The sequence below is a fragment of the Pygoscelis adeliae genome, unplaced genomic scaffold, assembly GCF_000699105.1.
Source record: "Pygoscelis adeliae isolate BGI_AS28 unplaced genomic scaffold, ASM69910v1 Scaffold14, whole genome shotgun sequence".
NCBI classification, from domain to species: Eukaryota; Metazoa; Chordata; class Aves; order Sphenisciformes; family Spheniscidae; genus Pygoscelis; species Pygoscelis adeliae.
Window position 1 is genome coordinate 5,143,702 of NW_008825109.1, and position 22,153 is coordinate 5,165,854.

At 37.0% G+C, this 22,153-nt stretch overlaps 1 protein-coding gene across 1 annotated transcript in view; it reads left to right on the forward strand.

The window, feature by feature from the left end:
- USP12 (ubiquitin specific peptidase 12) overlaps positions 1–22,153 on the forward strand; it is a 27,190-nt gene that overhangs the window by 2,981 nt on the left and 2,056 nt on the right. The window contains exons 3-8 of the mRNA XM_009327874.1: positions 5,910–6,123; positions 9,682–9,908; positions 14,805–14,881; positions 15,091–15,174; positions 17,974–18,171; positions 20,635–20,713. Coding sequence (XP_009326149.1) covers positions 5,910–6,123; positions 9,682–9,908; positions 14,805–14,881; positions 15,091–15,174; positions 17,974–18,171; positions 20,635–20,713 — 879 coding nt within the window. The remainder of the gene's footprint in view (positions 1–5,909; positions 6,124–9,681; positions 9,909–14,804; positions 14,882–15,090; positions 15,175–17,973; positions 18,172–20,634; positions 20,714–22,153) is intronic.

Genomic DNA, 22,153 nt, shown 5'->3' on the forward strand with positions numbered 1-22,153 from the left:
CACATCCACAGCCTTTCCCTCGTCCACTAGGCGGGTCACCTGGTCATAGAAGGAGATCAGGTTGGTCAAGCAGGACCTGCCTTCCATAAACCCGTGCTGGCTGGGCCTGACGCCCTCGTTGTCCCGCACCTGCCTTGTGAGCGCCCTCAAGATGAACCACTCCATAATCTTTCCCGGCACCAAGGTCAGGCTGACAGGCCTGTAGTTCCCCAGATCCTCCTTCCGGCCCTTCTTGTAGATGGGCGTCACATTTGCTAACTTCCAGTCAACTGGGACCTCCCCGGTTAGCCAGGACTGCTGATAAATGATGGAAAGTGGTTTGGTGAGCCCTTCTGCCAGCTCCCTCAGTACCCTTGGGTGGATCCCATGTGGCCCCATAGACTCGTGTGTGTCCAAGTGGTGTAGCAGGTCGCTAACCATTTCCCCTTGGATTATGGGGGCTTCATTCTGCTCCCTGTCTTCCAGCTTAGGGGGATGGGTACCCTGAGAACAACTGGTCTTACTATTAAAGACTGAGGCAAAGAAGGCATTAAGTACCTCAGCCTTTTCCTCAGCCTTTGTTGCTGTGTTTCCCCCCACATCCAATAAAGGATGGAGGTTCTCCTTAGCCCTCCTTTTGTTGCTAATGTATTTATAGAAATACTTTTTATTGTCTTTTACGGCAGTAGCCACATTAAGTTCTAGTTGGGCTTTGGCCCTTCTAGTTTTCTCTGTGCATAACCTCACGACATCCTTGTAGTCCTCCTGAGTGGCCTGCCCCTTCTTCCAAAGGTCATAAACTCTCTTTTTTTTCCTGATTTCCGACCCAAGCTCTCTGTTCAGCCAGGCTGGTTTTCTTCCTCCCTGGCTCGTCTTTCGGTATGTGACGAAATGACGCTTTGTTTCTCAGAAAAGAGGAAATACAGTAGTGTTACCGTTAATACTTGTTGTTAGTTCTGTAGCAGAGCTTAGGCTTTCCATCAAAGCTGTTCTTTTCTCAAATCTGTTATTCTGTTGACAGATAACCTGTTTTCCTAATTTCTTGTCCAAGTCCGGAGAGGTTTTAAGACTTAACAGTAAAATTGTATTGTATGCCTAATCTTGAAGTTTTACATATTTTGTACCCTTTTGTACTGAAGAAAAGTTTCAGTAAAGGACAATCTTCCTAATATATAATGAATATCAACAGATTCTGGCTTTCTGTAGTCCAGAGGGAGTAGGAAATTGAGGGGAAATCTGTCTTTAAGTCACTGCCCTCAACCATACACATAAGAGGCAGGCAGCTAAGATCTCAGAGTGCACTTAACTTTCTGTGTAGTACAGGAATATTGCTTATTTTAGCTTCAAACACTTAAGTTTTATGGACCAAAATTCTTTGAATTGTAACAAATAGTAAAATGGGATTCTATTACATCTATGGCACAGTGGTGCTGTGTTTTTCAGATACAGTGTTTGGCTAAGGAAATTCAGTCACATTGTTGCTTGGATGGTTTTCAGATCTCTTATACAGGTTGTGTTTACTAACACGGTATGTATATGCCATAAATGTGTAATAAGCTTGCAGAATTTAAACCTATCAGGAAAAGGAAAGGTAGTGACTTCTTCATTAGCAAACTATGGCCAGTGGCCATTCAGAAAGAATGACAGAGCTAATGATAATTAAAAGAAATATTAGATAATTAGATAATAAATTAAGAGTACTATTAGATTGAGAAGTGATAGAAATCACAATTTTTGCCTTCATTGATTTCTCTAATTGTTTTATAGCAATTACAAGAAGTGAAGCTCTTAGACGTTCATTAATATTTACTGCTCAATTTTTCTAATTTGTTTATCGATTTTGTTTGTCCTAACTTTGTCCAGAGTAATGGAAAAAATGGAGATAATGTGGAAATCAATAGCTCTCTTCTAACTGTGTGATAGCTAGCCATTTGAGATGTCTGGAATGCAGGACAGGATTTTAGATAAAGATGGCCATGTAGCCTTTATCCAGAGGTAGTGTAAAAGAAGAGAAGGTAAAAGCACTATCTTATCTGCTCTCCAGCTTTGTGGCGGAATCTAGGGATTATTCAGAGGATGTGCTGAAAGAACAATTAGAGAGGTAAAAGAAGAATTAATAAAGGGCAATTATGGGAAGCATCTGAAGGACTGGATGGTTGATGGGATGTTTGTTTCTGTCAATTAAAGCTCTAAATGGAAAATTCAGCTTAGGCTTGAAAGGATAATACCATTCAAAAAAACAGGAAATATTTAAGGTACGTGGTAAGATGAAAATGTTAGTAGTATGATGTCCCATACACATGGACAATCAGGAACATCAAGTCTGTCCATCATTCTTCTTTCCCTCTACAGTGCAGTAATGCAGACTTCAAATCTGTGTGCTTCACAAATTGAATCAACGATTTTATCCAATGAGTATGAAATAATGAACATTTTTAATCTCGTAAGAGCTACTCTGGTAGCTCTTCAGCAGTTTACCAGACTTCTAGAGCAGAAAGTTTGGTTATTCAGTCTCTTGCAATGGATCTGTGTATTTTGGAGAAATCCTATTTACTGGTGTGGCCCATTGCAACAAATAAAAGTTGTCACAGCTGCCAATGCATCAGAGCTGGGAGGAACCCTAGTGCTGCACAAAGACAGTGTTCTTAGCAGATCTAAGTCCCTGTAGATCTCTTGTTTGTTTTTGTAGATCTGTGGGGTTCAACAGCCAAGTTTCTTCCCAGTTGTATGTTGCATCAGAAGAGTAAACTATAAGGCCATAAGCCTTAGTGAGTGTGTGGCGTTTTTGTTGCAACTTTCCTGATTGTCTCATTTTTTTTATTTCCACACAGGTTTGAGTGTTGTAACTTTGATTTCAGAATTTAAAAAAAAAAAGTGTGTGTGAAATACACACACAGAGTGTGTATACATACAGAGTGCAGTATTTTTGTGAAAGGAAATAATCTGATTTCTCAGAATTTAGAACAGAAGAACAATATGAACTGAAAAAAAGAGAAAATTTGTTTTTTTACTTTTCTTAGATATGCACATCTTGAGATGATCCTCACAGAAACAAGGAGGCAAGCAATAAACCGGTTGAAAACATAGTTTAAAATAACTATATATAATCTCTGTTACCTTCCCCTGAATGAGATAGAGGAGTTTCAGTAGCCTGTACAGGCTGACAGGTTAAGATATAAAATTACAATGACGGTCTTTCTTAGCGTTTTCTACTGTTATTCTGAGGCAGACTTCACAAGCGTTTCATTTTCCTACAATTATATTTTCAATAAAGCTAGCTAATTTCTAAAGCTAGCTGAATATCCTTCTTGTTTTGAATAGTTTGATGGGCTTCCAGTGCTGTGCATTTTCATATTCCAGAGTGGTGTTGGAGTGTTTACAGTGTCACTACAAAACATGCAGATTATGGTTGCAAACTTCTTCTTAGACAGTGCAGCGCTTGCACATCTTCTCACAAGTGTTACGCTTCTGAGGCGGTGCTAACTGTAAAGTGAGGGGAGAAGGAAGGTGTCTGTTGGGCCGGTTAGCAGGAGAGCTGAGTATTGAAGAAGCAGAATTAGAAAGCGAAGCAGAGGTGTTCAGTAGGAGGTGGGAGGAGGGAGCAAGGTCTTGGGTGTTTCCTAAAGGAGAGGTGTGCTTTTCTATTGGAGTCAAAGATGGGAAGTAAAGTAATAATGGTGGTAAGACCAGCATTTATTCGTGTAACAAATGTCCTATTTGCTTAGTCTAGAAACCTCCCCACCTTTTCCCCCTTGTTGTTTAGTACATGTACCTTTATAATTTTTTAATGATTGGAAGCCTTTATTTTAAAAAGATTTTAGGTTTTGAAGCGATGAAGATTGATGCTTTAGATATAAAACAAATGTCAGCTAATTAAATTTTATTCAGGAGTTTGTTTTCAAACTCTTTTATTGCCTACTGTCTTTCTGAATTTGGTTGAAGAAAACCTTTTATGAACTTAATCTGCTTGCTTTTATTTCCTATCCACAGGCATGTAGGTTAACATACATTCATATTAAATTAATCTCCTGAATTTTGTTCAGTGGTCTGAGTTCTCTGTTGCTTCATATTTTCATCGTTTCTCACTGCACATTTGCCATTCTAATTAATTTCTCATCAGACTGTTCCTTTTTAAAATTGGAATGTTATGAAATTTCTAATTTGCTGCCTTTTCATCTTTTGACATTTGCTGTAGAAATTTTAGCACTTTTCCCATTTGATTTAATTTTAAGAACTTTCTTAACATTTTAATGTAGTTCTCCTTTTATGGCTATTTCTAATTATAAACTCATAAAAAATTAGCTTACAATATTAAATGTTTTGATGTAAACTACTGTGTGATTTCACCTGCTTCCTTTAAGGAAAAAAGCCCTGGTTTTCCTCTTAAGTTCATTGACCTACTCAAGTGCAGATTTGGACCACAAAGAAGCTAATATAAGCATTTTCCCTAGCTTAAAGAAATAAAAATAATGGACATTAATTTCCTCACTTTTTAATATGGAGATCTTAAGACCTATTAATATCTTTTTTTTAAATACACTTCTTACTCATTCTTTGAGTGTGTCTTGGGTATTTTGAAAGTGGGTCTTCATATTTCATTAATTTAAAATAACGGAAAACAGTTTACTTTCCAGTTTTCTGATTAAATTGCATGGTGGTCTTGTTTGTCTTAATCGGGAGAGAGCAAAACCCAGTTACTTCCCTGTTATTCCTAAGATGTAAAAGCTTTTAGTTCTTTTTCTCTGTTGAAAGAACCTGCTCTTAAAATATCTCTAAATGCACTGTTTGCTATATAACAGTCTCCCCATCACAATATAGTCTTAGAATTTGCTACCTGTATATGCTACAATCTTTATATAAAACATAAATATGAACATTATTTTCACATTTTACAGAATGCATAGCAGGTGTGGGCTTCAATTTGCAGGTTGAGTGACTGCAGCTGAAAGGTTGGATTACTTGCTGAGGGCCTTACAAAGATTTTTCTCACACTTTCAGTGTTAGATAATAGGTTTCACTGGAGGAGGACAGCATAAAATGAGAGTGGCTCTATCCACTGACAGCTCATGACGCCTTCTCAGAGGTGATGGGGCGGTTTGCAGTGTTGGGGTGGGCTGGAGACACTGTCAGTGATCACAAGACTCAAGTGCCTAAGAGCTGGAAGGAGTCTGGGGAACAGCAACATCTGGAGTGTTCTGGTACAAAGGGGGTTAGGGATGCTTTTCTAGCTGCCCCGTTTCAATTCAGTGGCCTGCCTCCTTCAAAATGCACATGTCCAAATGGTGCATGCTTTTCCTTTCAGTCTCAATTTGAAACTACCACCTGGGCCATAGCTTTGAATCCTAAACAAGCCATGTTGCAATCTTTTAAGAAAACTCCTGGATGCCAATCCTGCCACCCTAAAATGAGAACTGAAAACGTAGGAACGTAAAGCAGTTATTTCTGACTTTGATCACAACTAATAAGATTTGGAGAATCCAATTTCTGAAGTGTCTGAGATGCTCTCAATTTACAGCTGAATTTCTTCACAGTACAAGGTCATGCTGTGCCTGTTCTTTTACTGTTGCAGCTGACGTGTGGTAAGATGGATAGATATTTTTACCTGGGCGTATTTTGGGAGCTATGAAATTGGTGGTGTTTGTTGAATATTTTGACCCAAGTAAATGCAAAATATTACTAATAAATTAAATTTACAAGTGAGACAACATTATATAGTATTGTTCAAATTTACCTAGGTTTTTGTTGCATTTACTTACAGTGTACTTGTTAATCCTTTGCGAAACAGAAATATGCTTTACTATCTTAAAGTCAAGAAGAAATGACTGGCGGAAAATTTGCCCCTGCTTATGCATTCTCTTATAATTTGGTTTTAATTTTACTTCTCTACAGTAATACAATGCAAACTAATAAACGTCTCTCTTATTTTTTAGTTTGGGAATACATGCTACTGCAATTCAGTTCTTCAGGCACTTTATTTTTGTCGACCATTTCGAGACAAAGTCTTAGCATACAAGAGTCAACCAAGAAAAAAAGAGAATCTCCTTACATGCTTAGCTGATCTCTTCCACAGTATAGCCACCCAGAAGAAAAAAGTTGGAGTAATACCTCCCAAAAAATTTATAACAAGATTACGAAAAGAAAATGGTAACTTTTTTTTATTTTTCTTGTGTAATAATCATAGCAATTATGATTTAATTCTGAAGTTGACATAGTGGAATGCCTACATATTTGTTACGTGTGGAAAGTGTTCTTGGTCCTGCAGTATAAAGAAGAGATGACCCTAGGATAAGGGTGTAACCCTGGAGCTGTTCTGAGAGAGAATCCTCCTCGTCTGTCTCTCTTCATGTAGAACTGAGTGTATTGTCAGTGGCTGCTTATGAAATTGCTTGCTAATTTTGCTTCTTGATGAATTGTGTTTTTATAATCAAAATTCACTGTAACGCTTTTGTTCTGTGTTTAAAAAAACATTACTATTTGAATGCAGGAATCAGTCTCCCAAACTGAGTGTGTAGAAAGGTTGTTAAGACTTCCCTCCAAGAATCTACCTTAAAAACCCACAAATTTTTAAATTCATTTAGAATTTATGCAATACTTAGCTTGACCTACTTTTTAAAGGTTTAATGAATTTTAAAATCACCAAGTAGTTTTGGCTAATTGTTTTTAGTGTAATTGATATCCTAAATTTCAAGAGATTTCCAGAGATTGATAACATTTCTTGTTTCTTATCTGCAGGGCTAATTGGTCAAAACGTTTTAGAAAATAATTTGATGTTAAAATATAAATGAAACTTTGTAATCTACTACTCAATTTGGATACTTTTATAAAAATATAAAATTTTTCTAAAAAATAACCACTAGATTTAAATAAACTGTATGAGGTACCATTTAACACCGCTGCAACAGACATGTTCATACTGTTGTAATCTCTCCAAGACTATATATGCAGACTAAAAAAGTGTTTAAATGTTATGATGACCATCTCTGTAGTAAAAACAAGAAATAAAATACTACAACATTCCTAATTTGAAGTGATCCCTCCAGCAAACGCACACCATGAGTTGTAATAATATTGTTAAAAAAAAGCTCTTGGGTAATGTACAATCTCTTACCTATGCGGAATAGAAAACTGTCATTCAGTTCTTTGGTAAGTATACTTGAGTAAGTATGCTTGTGTGTTGATGCATTTACAGAAATAGTTCATTATGTCAATGAATGTTGACCAACTATGACAAACGTGGAGAATGGTTCAAATGGAAAGCAGAAAGTAAACCACAGGAGCCATTAAGTTCTTTGTAGAAAGTGTTCTTTTTAATGCTTAATTATGTCATGACACTAAAATGCTAAGCAGGAGAAAGCAATTGGAAAATCCTCGTTAGAGAAATCAGATGTGAAAGTTCAGCGTTTACTGGCTTTTGGGGTCTCTCTTAATGATGATACTCTCACCTTTTCTACAAATAAATGGCTAAATTGTCAGGCAGCGATTACATGGACATCATATATGCTATTAAGTGCTTATTGTAAAGGTATAGAATTTTGAGCTTTAAAAAAGAGTTAATTAACGAATCAGGTAGGTATACAACACCGATCTAGATTCTGTTCCAGTCAGTATCCAGCTATACCAGGATGATGACTGAGAACGTAATCTTAATGTCTTCCAGACTACAATGCTGCTATTCCATCTTTGTTTTCAAAGTCTGAATACAACATACATATGTTAATGACCTTAAAGCTTAACTGGCTGGGAAGCAGATGCTGGGTTGAAGTCAGCTGAAGGTATACTGTTATGTTTGCTTAAATTTCTTCTAATCATAAAATGGACAATGTGTAGCTTTCATTCTGTTGTACTTAATGCTAATTTACTGACTGGGCACATAGCCCTGAGAGGTCCATGATGTAACACTGTGAAGAATCTCTGAAGTGTTTCACCTCAAGAGACTTGTAGCTCCTGTTCTGCCTTGACTTACTTGATTAAATAAAGACCTTACAGTTAGCTAGATTCAGAGTTGAACTTACTCTTACTTCTCAAAAATAGTGTAGTAGTTCACTAAATAAACTACTTGGTTCATACTCTTGGCTGACCTATTGCGCTACTTAACCTCGCCAAATGATCTAGATTAGCATCAAACTCCTCCCTACTTTGCTAATAGCTCCGGGTTTTTTTTTTCTATTTGAAGTTTACTCCTGGATGCTATCAAGTGAATGACAGTAAAGCTTCCGTGTAGTCCCTGTATAGACTTCAAAATTTAAGCTTCACTGAGTATCTTTTTCATTCATCTTTCCAGTCCTGGGAACTATCCCTCCACTGAAGGCCAGTCTCTTAGTATATTCTTGGGCTACAAGCAAATTGCAAGTTGTAATTAATTGAAGTAATTGCACATTAAAAGACTTGAATGATATTAGCCAGACATATAGAATGCTTTTTAAATTGGCAGGTATATTTCCTTGTAACAATTCCTGGTCAGAGAGAGAAGAAGTAACTATTACTAAATCTGATTCAATGCCTTTATGGTTTTCTCACATTCCTAATGTGAGTATTTGTAGCAGCAGAGGATTTCTCAGGTTGATATCCCAAGGGACTACAATAAACATGTTTTCAGGGTAGTACCAATTTGAACATAAACAAGGGAGTAGACTTGTAAGAAAGAGTTCAACTTTATGCTTTAATATGTATCATTACTATACATCACATGTATGTGCCAGTGAAACTATTCCCCTTCCACTGAATTAATCGTAAAACTATTATGCTTAGAAATGTTGACAAACTGAGGACATGAAGCAGAAAGCATAGTGAATCCATTATATCTATCGAATAACTCCACCAGTAATAAAGGTGCCACATATACCAATCTCCAGAAGCAATATTTCAGATCTTGAAAGACAGATCTGTTTATTACTTGAAGTCCTAATTTGAAACTTGTTTGCTCTTGCTGTGGCTAGAACTTTAGGCTAATTTGACATGGCATCTACAAATACTACCTTACTTAAAGAGCTTTGAGAAAGAAAATTATTGTTTAAAAATATCAGTATCTTTAAGTTTTTAGTCTTAATCTTATTTTCATTGCTAGTATTGATGACACTGTGCTTATGACAGAGCAACAGTGGACTTAAAACCCTAAAAGTGAAAATAAATAAGGCAATGTTCTGTGCATTTATTTTTCATGTTCTTCCTGTGATAGAACATACAGATGATGAAACATTTCCTGTCATAAGTTCTCAGTTCATTTCTGGAAAATATCAACATCTAATGCCATTTGAGATGCCCTGTGTTATCCAAGACATTGACCTAAGCTTGGCAGAGATAGCATAGCCCCTGTAGGAGATCCAAATCGTCATGGACGATTATCGTCATTATCTGGAGGCTGGACAGGATAAGCTATAACATTTCAGGTGGCATTGTATGTACACCTATGTTTAGGTAGTTGAATCATGCCCTAGTTTTCTTGCAGAATGGTTTGCACTTCTGTTAATTCTGATCAGCTGAGAGATTTCTGTGAATGTAAGCTGGCTTGCCCTCCCCTCTTTCCACCCCCTATACTTTTGGCTTAGTTTATGAAGTACGCATTTTGGGCTGGTGTTGTATTGTCATGAATGATTCAAGACGTGAAGTAAAGACTGGTTTTGAAATTTGACTTCTTTTAAAAACTTTTTTGTAGTATAGCGGTAACCGATTAATTAAAAAATCTTCTGTTGTTTTATCTTGTAGAGCTTTTTGATAACTACATGCAGCAGGATGCACATGAGTTCTTAAACTATCTATTAAATACAATTGCGGATATCTTGCAAGAGGAAAGAAAACAAGAGAAACAAAATGGTCGCCTACCAAATGGCAACATCGACAATGAAAATAACAGCCCACCAGACCCAACCTGGGTTCATGAAATCTTTCAGGGAACATTAACTAATGAAACCAGATGTCTTACGTGTGAAACTGTAAGTCTGTGTATACTTCGTAAAATGAATTCTTCCATGTTTCATGATTCATGTATCTCAACAGACTAACATACTAAATTAGTTTCTTTCTTTAGAAATCTTACATTCGTATGAACATTTGCATTTTTTCTTTGTTAGTGAGAAAATTCCAGCAGCTGATGCATGAATTGTAGGAAAAGGCTTTTGGCCAATATTAGGAAAATGCTGAATTGAATTTTTGTCAGTGTGATCACAATGAACTTCAAAATTTAGATTAGAAAATTCTAAATTGATGTTTTCCTAAGAGCAATAAAGCCTGCTACTTGGGGATGTGGACTTCTCAAATTTAATGTCTTAATAACCAAATGTCATGTTTAGTGATACGTTCCATACATAAGTATTCTGAATCAGTTTCCACCGATTTCTAGTTTTTAAATTTAAAGCCATTGAAATCAAGATACTATGGTTGGCTTTTGGCACTGAGACAGTAGACTGGGATTCTCAAAGAACATAACTTAATGTGCAGGAGAAGTAATCCTTTCCTAAATGTCTGTCCACAGGAATTCTTCTAATACTAGACCCTGAGAAATAAACTCCTGCTTTGAGTAAGCTGTACTAAAATTTTCTTTGAGAATAGCTCTACAATAAGAGAAAGCATATATTTCAGAAAAACTTACAATTGAATTTTACCTGCTTGAGAAAGAGAAAAAGCAGCACAATTTGAGAATTACAGTAATTCAGTCATGGTCTATGCCTTAGATATTGTAAAAAGCTAAATTACTGTATTTTTTGTATGACTCTTCATACCTATTTTCCTTAATTAGGTAATGCACATATTTACGCATGATGTTGGAAAGGAGGAATTAATTGGATTAAATCTATATATTTCACATGTAACTTTCTCTGTCTTCTAGAAATACCCACCTCTCTTCTATTTCAAAGAAAATAGCTTCCTAATGTCATATGTAATGTAACTGCAGACTGTAGATCAGTAGGTCATGGTATTTTGAGTAATTTAGGTGCTGATTTCTAGCTACCATATTTTCTTTCCTGGTAGATTTCCCCTCCCTAATAACTATTTCATGGCAACTGTCAACTGCTTCTCTTTTAGTTCTTGAACAGATTATTTTTCTTCTTGAAACATGAGTTTAGCCTAGTCTCTTAACATGACTGACATCATTACCTTTCCTCACTATGTTATAGTGAATCACTGCTGTCAGGATTTTGATATAGGTACAGTCCTTAATACAATTTTAAAATGCTGATATGCTGATATGCCAACGTATTTTATTAATTATCAGGCCTATCACAATTTTGAGAGTTCTACTAATATTGCTCAGTTCTATTTTCTGTTAGTTATCGCTGAACAGGATACACCGTGTCTGTTTGCCACTGTGCCTCCTTGGACAGTTGAATTTTAAATTCAGTGTTCTAATACACATTGTTTTTTAGTATATTAGGGCCTTTGTTTTCCAAGCCCTAATAATCTGGAAATTATTTTATCAGGTTCTGTCCATTCAATATATCAGCTTGGGTCTAATTAAAACACAGTGACCTGAAAATGGGCAGTTAGAAACACAGTTACACACATTAAGTAATATTACTGTGAATAGCATCTTATTTTCAAATATAGTGAGCATATATGATTGTTTTAATGTTTGTTGGAAGCTGTTGGCATTTAGAGTCTTTCTGTGTTTAGAAATATAACTTAAAATGTCAGGAGTACTTGGATATAGCTCATGTAGAAGATTACACAGCAATAGTGGATGAATTAGTGCTTCTTAATTGTAAAACAATAACCTTAGTATATTTTTTATTTAAATTTGGAATTTAATGCATACTTAAATATAAAGCATAATATATCTTTGCTTTAAGTGAGAATGTTCGTATTCTAACTGGCCAAACCTACTCAATGTTCCTAAAATCAGCATGGCAAGATTTTATTTTAATTTCAATTGTCCTAATTATAGAAAAGAGCTTCTTTCCAGGACACACTCATTAGCCCATCTTTAAGATAAAAAATTAACTGACTAAAGGTTTGTCCTCAGTTTAAGTATGGACAGTGGAATATAATGAACATAGGTATGATTCTTTAACAAAGATTTGTGTCACGGGTCAAGCCACACTATAAAATGAGTAAGTTACAAAATGGATTGTAAGTTGTCTTTACATGCTTTTAATGTGATTTCTTGTTATGATGCTTTCCTGCTTCCTTGATAGAGGTGGTATGACGAAGTGAATGTTACAGATTTTTGTGGCTAATTGATAAAAATGATCTAGAAGTTCATTGGTTTTACAGATTTCTCTCACAATTTAAGGAAAGAATAACAGTAAACCAGAAAATAACGTAATTGACTTCAAGATTAAATTTGAAATGGCTAAATGTGGGCAGTACTTCCACAGAGAAAAATAGGAATTTGTCTTGGGTCAAAAGCACCAAACATATTGATAATGTTTTTCTCCAGCTGATGGTCTTGCTCTTGTGTTCAAATGACTCTCTACAAGGCATAAAATTCTTTGGCTCAATTCTGCTTTGGACTGAGAGGAGGCAATAAGGAAAATCTCGGTGGTCTCTCTTACGGGAGTACTATAGAAGGTTTAACTATGCCCTACTTTTGTTTTCTCTCTTTTTTTTTGAAACCAAGATAAATCATGCCCTTTGTTTCAGCCTCATTTAAAAATAGTTTCTGTCTTAGCACATATGGGAGCCTACAGTTGCAAAAGCTTTTTTGTCAGTGAGCTGGCTCACATTGCTAGTGAAATTCCAGACTGAAAGAAATACAGATTCCATGAGTGTTAGCCTTCTGAGTTTTCTGTTCTGTGTGGCGTTGGCCATCAGAGTACAGCTGAGCTGTTTGAGTGCAGATTATGTCCTTAATATGACAACAGTAGACCATCGCCTTTAGCCAGAATGTTGGAACACCCAAATTCTTCACTTTTATTCATGTGCTCCTGTTAGGAGCACTCAGATGGCTTTTTGAACACATCAGGGCTTGATTCTGCAAGTGATGAGGTTTTCTGACCGTGTCTATGTTTTTTTTTATTCTATAGATGATTGAAATATATAGCATTGGTGACTTTAGTCTAAGGAACTTAGTGATGTTTATTTGAACCAGAACCTCTACGGAAGGGGGCGGGGGCGCTGGTTAGAGTAGAGTGTGACTTTTTTATCATTTTTCTGTTTTTTTAATTAAAACTGTATGAGTTAATTTGCTAAAAAAAGTACTGTTCAAATACTAATGTTCAAAAAATCTTAAAAATTAAGAATAACAGTTTCTAAATTATCAACACAGATGGAAAAAATCCACTTAGCTATTCTTCCAATAAAGCCTTTAATGGTTCCTCATGATCCTAAGTGCACAATGGACTGGCTAACCTGAGGGAGGTTCTTTAAGGCAGTATTATCAGTATTATCACTAAGAATGGAAGAATTCCTTTTGCGAACTTCTGGTTTCAGTACCGATCTCTTTTTAACGAAGTACAACACATCCCTTTCCTCTTCTCCATCTCCTCCCTGCCCTTAGAGCTTCTGCGTGGGATAAAGCTGCCTGTGAAATCTTTATTGTTTCATGGAATTTTCTTTGATTAGACCGAGAGAGGAAGAATTATCTAATTGCATGTCTGAATAACACTGATCACATGACTCCTTAATTCCAGCTGTCCTAGCTGAAGACTGCAGCAGAGTATTTTCTAGAACTGTTTTTTTTTTCCCCGAGCTGTTCTTAATCCCTAGGCTAAGATGATTTCCGCCAGGTTGTTAGTGTTATAAACTCAAGTTTGATAATTCCAAAAGTAGTTTGCAATGGGATATTTTGAAGAATTGTCCAACACAACTAAACCACAGTACATCCCTGAAGACAGGACATGTGCAGCACACTGAAGATGCAGGTGGCTTTTTTTTTCCCCACCCTGAAAACATATTGGAAGTTTTCCATATATGTTCTGTGATCTCTTTATATAAACATTACACTTCAGCATCTGAATGATGTAGTAGATGTGATGTATACTGGCATAGTGACATTTTTTGTACATGTACACTTACTCTTGGAAAGATTAGGTACAGAAGAGTGGGAGGAATCCTTGCCCAGTCCTCTCACAGATATTAACAGAAGCTTTTAACTTAATTTCCTAAGTTTTTGGATTTGCCCTATGGTATTCATTCTCAAAAACCAGTCTTTACCACCTGTATATTTCTTTTTATTCTCCATGTATGCTGCCCTTAGGAACTGCATGCTTTTCATCTCTTGATAATCAGAGAACAACTTTCCAAATTTATTTTTATTCTGGAAACATAAAAAGGGAGCATAAATCTCATACGTTTTAAAGATCAACTTACATTAGTTCTCCTGTAGCTGTTTAACTTTTCCTGCTTTCAATCAAGAAACTGCAGCCAGGCATCTTTTCTAAAAGCATTTACTTTTGTACCTAGGAGTCATAAAAGGCAGAGGACGTTCTCATCAGTGGCATTGAGTATCTCTAGATACAGAGAGGAAACACCAGCAGACAAAAGTTAAGGTGGCAGATTGCTATTTCCTAAACCTTTTAATAACATAGTTGATTTTCAGGGCAGCTGTGGATTTCATCCATCACCATTTTTCAGGATTTGTGGTGGAATTTATTCTCTGCTTCTAGGAATTTCTTTTTAATTTTGTTATTCTTGCATTGTTGAGCTGAAATCACAGCATAATGACAACCAGCATTATATACCCCCACAGACACATATGCACTTCTCCCTTCCTGAACAAAATTAGAAACAGATCTAGCAAATCTCTGAAATAGAAAAGCCACTTGTAACAATTTTTAAAAGGCTGTTATAAGATAAAAGATACATTCTGTCAATAGAAAATGGTACTGAAAAACAGAGGTAAATTAGTATAACTTGTTTAATGATAATCTATTGGGTCTTTTTTCATGCAGATAAGCAGCAAAGATGAAGACTTCTTAGACCTTTCAGTTGATGTGGAGCAGAATACTTCAATCACTCATTGTTTAAGGTAGATGCAAAAGTCTGAATTTTCGTAATTTGTCTTTTATCTGTTACCTAGAAAGCAGGAATTAAAACTAAAAGCTCACAAACTTAGCAAATTCTAGTTTATGCAAACTTAGGAGTATAAAATTATGTTTATATTGTACATGTTTATATGTATATTTCAGGTAAGAAACTAGTATGTATAGCATTTCTGTTTTTTTTTTTTTTATTCAGGGGTTTCAGCAATACAGAAACTCTGTGCAGTGAATACAAATATTACTGTGAAGAATGTCGCAGTAAGCAAGAAGCACATAAAAGGTACATCAGACTCAGGGAGGGAAAAAGATAACCCATGCATTTAATGAAAATAATCTATTTCCTTCTGTGTGTGTATGAGGCAGGGGGAGAACATTCTTTTTCCCTTAATTTTTCTCACTCTTCTTCCAATTAAGAGTAACTTGGTTGCATTCCTCTTGCTTGAATTCAATGAGCCTACTTCCATGAGTAATGAGAATCCACATAAAGCATTTTGGTACTCCTTTGTTCATTATTTATTTTACAAATGAGGAAAAGAATGGTCTTAAGACCAAAAATAAGTTAAAAAGACAAGTTGAAACGAACTGCTGGTGACTAATCAAAGATTACGGGTCATGATGAAAAGTCACTGATTTCATGTGACTTTCAAAACTTGGTTTTGTCTTGATAATAAAATAATTTTTCCAATTGCTGTAAGAATCAGTTTGATAGCACTTTTTTTCTGATTCAGTCAGAATCACAGAATCATAGAATAGTTTGGGTTGGAAGGGACCTCTAAAGGTCATCTAGTCCAACCCCCCTTCTGTAGGCAGGGACAGCTTCAACTGGATTAGGTCGCTCAGAGCCCCGTCCAACCTGGCCTTGAATGTTTCCAGGGATGGGGCATCCACCACCTCTCTGGGCAACCTGTGCCAGTGTTTCACCACCCTCAGCGTAAAAAATTTCTTCCTTCTATCTAGTCTAAATCTACCCCCCTTTAGTTTAAAGCCATTCCCCCTTGTCCTGTCACAACAGGCCCTGCTAAAAAGTTTGCCGCCATCTTTTTTATAAGCCCCCTTTAAGATGGCGTAATGAGGCTTGTAACTTTTGTTAACTGAGTTTCTGGTTTCTTAAAAGTCTGTAGTTAGTTGTGCTAAACTTCTGCTTAACAGTGCGCCTGAAAAGCATCAGAAGCTCCGTGGAAGCTTGAAATTCATTACGTTTAAAGACAATTCTTGTCTGCCTAATAATTCTTCTAGTCTTACTTACACCTTTGAAAAACCTCAGATTTTGTGTACTGTGAGGTATTTATTATCTGAGAAAGTATTTGGTTGAAGGGGTGGGAACACTGACATGCTCTACTGGTTATACCGCTGATTCTGGTTATTTGGTTTACCATAGATTTCAGCACATGGCTTTTGGCATATCTCATCGGCAAAGTCTGCCTTCACACGTTGCCTAAGCTTACTAATTGGTGTGTATTAGAGGGTTGTGAAGCCAGGTCTGTCCTGTTGTTTTCTGTTGCCTTAGCTATTTTTCTGTGTGGGAGGTAATGTGATCCCTGACCGATATAAGCTGTGTTGACATAAACTTGTACTGTAGGCACGGCCATATTGGCAAAACACAGCTTTTATTGTTTATAGTTTGCTTTTCATGTGGGGCTTAAGTTCAGTTTCACTACAGTCATAGTTTTCTTCCATCTCTATAACATGGAGCTTATCTGTGATAGTGTCTACTCAACTAGCAAAGGTGGTGTACTGAATTTCTTCACCAGTGAAAGAGTTCATGTTATCAAACACAGTTGCATTGTAAGAAGAGGACTTCATCTGGAAAAAAGAAATAGAGCAGAAATTATATCCATATCTCAGTAATACAATAAAAATTTAACTCTCCCTAAAAATAGTTGCTTCTGTCACCTTTCTGCCCTTCTCCTGCTTGTTTCATTTCCTAGTTCCCTTGCGGGCCATGGAGAAAATTTGAGTATAGCAAGGTTTCCTATAGGTTACTATCAGTCTAAGTTTAATAAGAAAAGGGAAGGAAGGTGAGTTTTCAAGGATTTTGTCCCCAGCCCCATATTTTTTGAAAAAGGATTGTCTTGTACAAATGTATTTCCTGACATTCTGAAAATATGGTCGTAGTAGACATGTCTGAAACCTGGGCTGTGTTGTTGAGACTTCTGAGCTACCTTTCGGGGCTGAAGGCAGTTTGAAAAATTCAGCATAGTGCTGATCTAAGGCAACTAGCTGTGCCAAGAAGCAAAGCAGTCTAGTTTGGTTGCTCTGCTAGTATGGGGAAATCTGCTGCCCAGAGAGTGGAAGTCTGTGTTTGCTGCCAGGCCAGCTGTGGTTGGCTGATGAGGATTTGTAGGCACTGGTGCGAGATCTCAATACCTCAAACTAGGGAAAGGGGCCAGTGAGCCCTCAATAAAACTAGATTATCACTTTCTGTCTTTGACTGCCATAAAATAATGCTGCAACATTTGTACAGAATGATTGTGCTAGAGCACAGCATTATCTTGTTTGGATGGCACGAGGTAAGGTGAATAACAGTGGGCTATTTGTATCCCTTGGCAATGTTAAATGAATGGCTTGATAGGAAAACTTGGAGTAATACATATGCAAAAAAGTGGTGTAACAAAGCTTATTTTAAAAAGCTTTTTTGCCTTGACTAGTTTACTGAGAAATTCAACTGGAACAGGATCTCTGGAACAACTTTGTTTTAATACCTCCACTGTATACCAAGTGGGATCTAGGTTTTGCTTTTGGGAACTCAGGAAAGCTATGGGGAGGTATGTTTAAAAATTGAATTCTGTGCTATGCAGTCATTGTGTCTAAATTATTATGTGGATTCATCATGGCTGTTATTATATATTATAGCTTATTATTTTAAATACATTTGCAATTCTATCAATTGTTAAAATCCACTTTCAGTTTAGCAACACAGGACAGGTTCAATATTTGTTAAACACCTGATTATTTGAGCTTCTTTTAATGCTTGCAAAATTTTTTAAAGACTTCAGTAAGACAGGTTTCCTGTTTGTTGATATCAACTGAATGTTTTGGCTGGATATTGGACATACTGTTGGTTTGGGTTTTTTTTCAGGATGAAAGTAAAAAAGCTGCCTATGATTCTAGCTCTCCATTTGAAGAGATTTAAATACATGGATCAGCTGCATCGATACACAAAACTCTCTTATAGAGTAGTTTTTCCTTTAGAGCTTCGTTTATTTAACACCTCAGGAGATGCCACCAATCCTGACAGAATGTATGACCTTGTTGCTGTGGTAGTTCATTGTGGAAGGTAATAACTATTTTACACGAGGTATTTTTGTGTAAGTTTAACTGTGTTTAAAAAACAAAACACCCAGTATCACATAACTCTAATAGCATTTAAAGACCTCTTAAAAGAAAAGTTTCTTAGGAAAGAAAGTGTTGTGGGGAGATGCTACCAATCCTGACAGAACATACGGCTTTCTTGCCATGATAATTCTTTGTGGAAAGTGATAACAGTGTATTTCACATGACGGGTCTTTGCATGAACTTAACTACGTTTAAAAAAACCCACAAAACACCCAGTATCATACAACTGTAATAACATTTAAAGATCATTTTTTTAAAAAGTTTCTTAGGAAGGAAAGCATTATAGAACAGATTCCTTTATAAAGCATTTCCTTTGGGGTGGGTTTTTTTTAAGGCTTGAGCAATATTTTCTGAAGTATATCCATAAATTATGAGTTTTGTTGATTACTTTGTTTCCTTGCTTTCAAAATATGACTGTTAGATTTGTATTTGATTTTGCTGTATTCAACAAATGTTCTTATGGTTTCATGTCTTAAAATCAGGGCTGCTCTACAAACTGCTGATTGATAAAAGCCCTGAAGTGGAAAATGATGATTTAACATCTAGAATCATAGAATAATTTACATTGTGAGGTCAACTACTTAAAGCTCAAAGCAGGGCTAACTTTGACATTAGATTAGGTTGCACTGGGCTCAGTTTCATGACTAGGAATGCTGATTTCACTGCCTCTTTGGGCAATTTGTTCCAGTCCATCGATGTTCTTACAGTGATTTCCCCCCCAGTATCTGGTCAGAATTTCCTTTGTTGCAGTTTGTGACCACTGCTTCTTGTCCTTTCGCTGTGCATTTCTGAGAAGAGCCTGGCTCTCATTTCTTTATAACTCTTCCCTTTTGGGTAGTAGAAGACATCAGCTGGATTCCTCATTTAGTCTTCTCCAGGCTGAATAAAGCCAGCTCCCTCAGCCTCTCTTCATCCATCTGGTGCTGTAGCCCTCTGACAAATGTAGTGGCCTGGCACTGGACTTCCTCCAGTTTACCAGTCTCTCCCTTAAACTGACAAGGTCATGTTTGGAATCTCATGTCCAGTTCTGGGTCGCAGAATGCAGAATGGCGGGGATTATCACTTCACTGGCTGGCTCTACTCTTTCAGTACAACCCCGCATACGCTCAGCCCTGTCACCAAAATGATGCGCTGCTGGCTAACAGCTCATCTTGTTGACCTCTTGGGCCCACCTAGCCAGTTGTTTTGCAGCTGGTGCTGTTGGATGGAGTTAGTCTGGCACAAGACTTTGCATTCGTACTTGTTAAACTTCTTGAGGTTCTTATCAGCCCATTCTTCCAACTTTTTCAAGTCCCTCAAAATGGCAGGTCTGCCCTCTAGTTGCCAGTTACTGCCCTTTGTTCCACCCCCATTCCCGTTCCTGCCTAGGTGGACCTAGGATTAGAGTAGGGATAAGATGACTAGATCTCAAGTTGGCCAGGACAGTTTTGGAAAATAAGCCTTTGTGCCATAGTCTTCTGGGACACTCTCGTTCTGGATTTTAGGGAAAACAGAACCTGTCCATTTCTGACCATTCTGTCCAATTCTGACCATTTCTTTCTCCTTCATTCAAGCTGCAGTCATGGAAATGTACCCATTCTCAGAGCTGTGGAAGGAGATGAACCCTGTTTTCGTTGGGTTATATGACTTGGTACACAGACATGTCTCTCACAGATGGCAACCTTCCTTCCCTGATCTAGACATAAAAATTGTATGAGTGCTTTTAGCCAGTTAAGACAGCTCCAGAACTGCTTTAACTAGTTGTCCACTTTCAGCTGTAAGGTTCAGCTGCTTCAGAAAGTGTATTATTTCTTTACTTGAAATCTGATTAGAAATAGTGGGGTTTTTTTCTGTCGTAGTTGTGGAGAAATTTCTTGTCTGCTATACGCTGAAGAGCTGTGGATTATAACAGTTTTAATTTAATTGGGAGCCCTTCTCATTGCTGTGAGGATTTGTGAGACTTCTAAACTGTCAGTTTAATTCAGTTTTTGTTTACAGTGGACCAGATAAAGACATTCCTGATTGAGACTGTAAATGAACATCAGCTTTTTCTTTCTGAAGATCAGAAATAGTTTGGGATCTGTTCTGTCCCTATGAAACATCAGAATGTTTTCTTGAATGCACTTCTCTGTCTTTCTTCTTTTTAAATTTCATTTATATTTTCAATGCCTGTGCTGCTTATTCCTCATTTGAAATTGTAATCCTTTTTTTAGCACAATATTAAATGTAGAGATAAGTAAGACCTCATTATGAAGATGATATAAGTGGAGGGGAAAAAAGAAAAGAAACATCCAAACAGAAATTGTACTAGTGGCCATTTTAATTACTGTTAAGTATTGCTTTTCTACAAGAAAAAAAAAAATGAAATACGTTTGTACATACATGTGTGTTATTGTCTGTGTTCTTTTCTAATTTTATTTTACAGTGGCCCTAACAGAGGACATTATATTGCAATAGTGAAGAGTCATGATTTTTGGTTGCTTTTTGATGATGATATTGTTGAGGTAAGCTTTGTGTAACCCTGGACGTTTTTCTCATACCAACCAGAGCGCATGCACCCTCCTTGTGTATATGATTACTTAAAGTAAAAGGACTGGTATGCTAATGAAGAGAGGGTTCAACCCCAGTCCAAATGAGCAATAACTGTGAGTGCAGAGCTGCGCCTTACAATTTGACTATACGATACTTTGAATTGCATTTTGGGTTTTATGCTTCTTAAAAGAAGCTTCTTCGTTTATGGCCACTGTCTTTCACCTTTGTTTAATAAGCTATTCCTGTGGCCAGAAGACATGGCAAATGAGGATATAGATAAATTGGTTTTACTGCAGTTCTTTTCTGAGGGCAATTTTTTGGAGCAAGCTGTTTGTTCATATTTTCTAGGAGCGTATGATTTAATGGAATGGATCAGTCTGGTAGTCTGTTTTATTGAGTATCCTGGATTGTTACAGACAAAGGTGTAACAAATATCAAAATAGGAAGAAACTTCAGATTTTTGAGATTTTGCCCTGAAATTTAAAAGTTAATCCCTGAAACAGGAGCCTTTTGCCTCTGGTGGTATTCTTGCTAATATTAGCCGTGCTTCCAGGAATTATTATTATTAAAAAAAAAAAAAAAAGGGTTTCTAACTAATTTCTTGGAACAGCAGGATTCCCCTTCACCAGTTTTGACTTTGTCATCTTTCTGTTTCATCAGTTATCTTTTATTCTTTATTGAGAGACAGAGCAAAAACTGCTGGTGTCCTTATATCGTCTCAGGTTTTTTGCTTGTTCTGTCATCTTCCTTTTTTCCCCCTTGTCTGTGCTTATGCATGAACAGAAGTATGATTGTGCTGTCCACGTCCTTTTCCTGACTTTATTTAAATTAATTAAATCTATAAAATGAATAATTTACATTTTCCTTACAAAACACAAGAACTGCATAATTGAAAAGAAGAAAAATGAGTGAGACAGGTATTGGACTTTGTTGTGGTTTAACCCCAGCCGGCAACTAAGCACCACACAGCCACTCGCTCGCTTCCCCCCCGGTGGGATGGGGGAGAGAATTGGAAGGGCAAAAGTGAGAAAACTCATGGGTTGAGATAAAGACAGTTTAATGGGTAAAGCAAAAGCCGCGCACACAAGCAAAGCAAAACAGGAATTAATTCACCACTTCCCATCGGCAGGCAGGTGTGCAGCCATCTCCAGGAAGGCAGGGCTCCATCACACGTAACGGGTACTTGGGAAGACAAACGCTATAACTCCAAATGTCCCCCCTTCCTTCTTCTTCCCCCAGCTTTATATGCTGAACATGACGTCATACGGTGTGGGATATCCCTTTGGTCAGTTGGGGTCAGCTGTCCCGGCTGTGTCCCCTCCCAACTTCTTGTGCACCCCCAGCCTACTCGCTGGTGGGGTGGTGTGAGGAGCAGCAAAGGCCTTGACTCTGTGTAAGCACTGCTCAGCAGG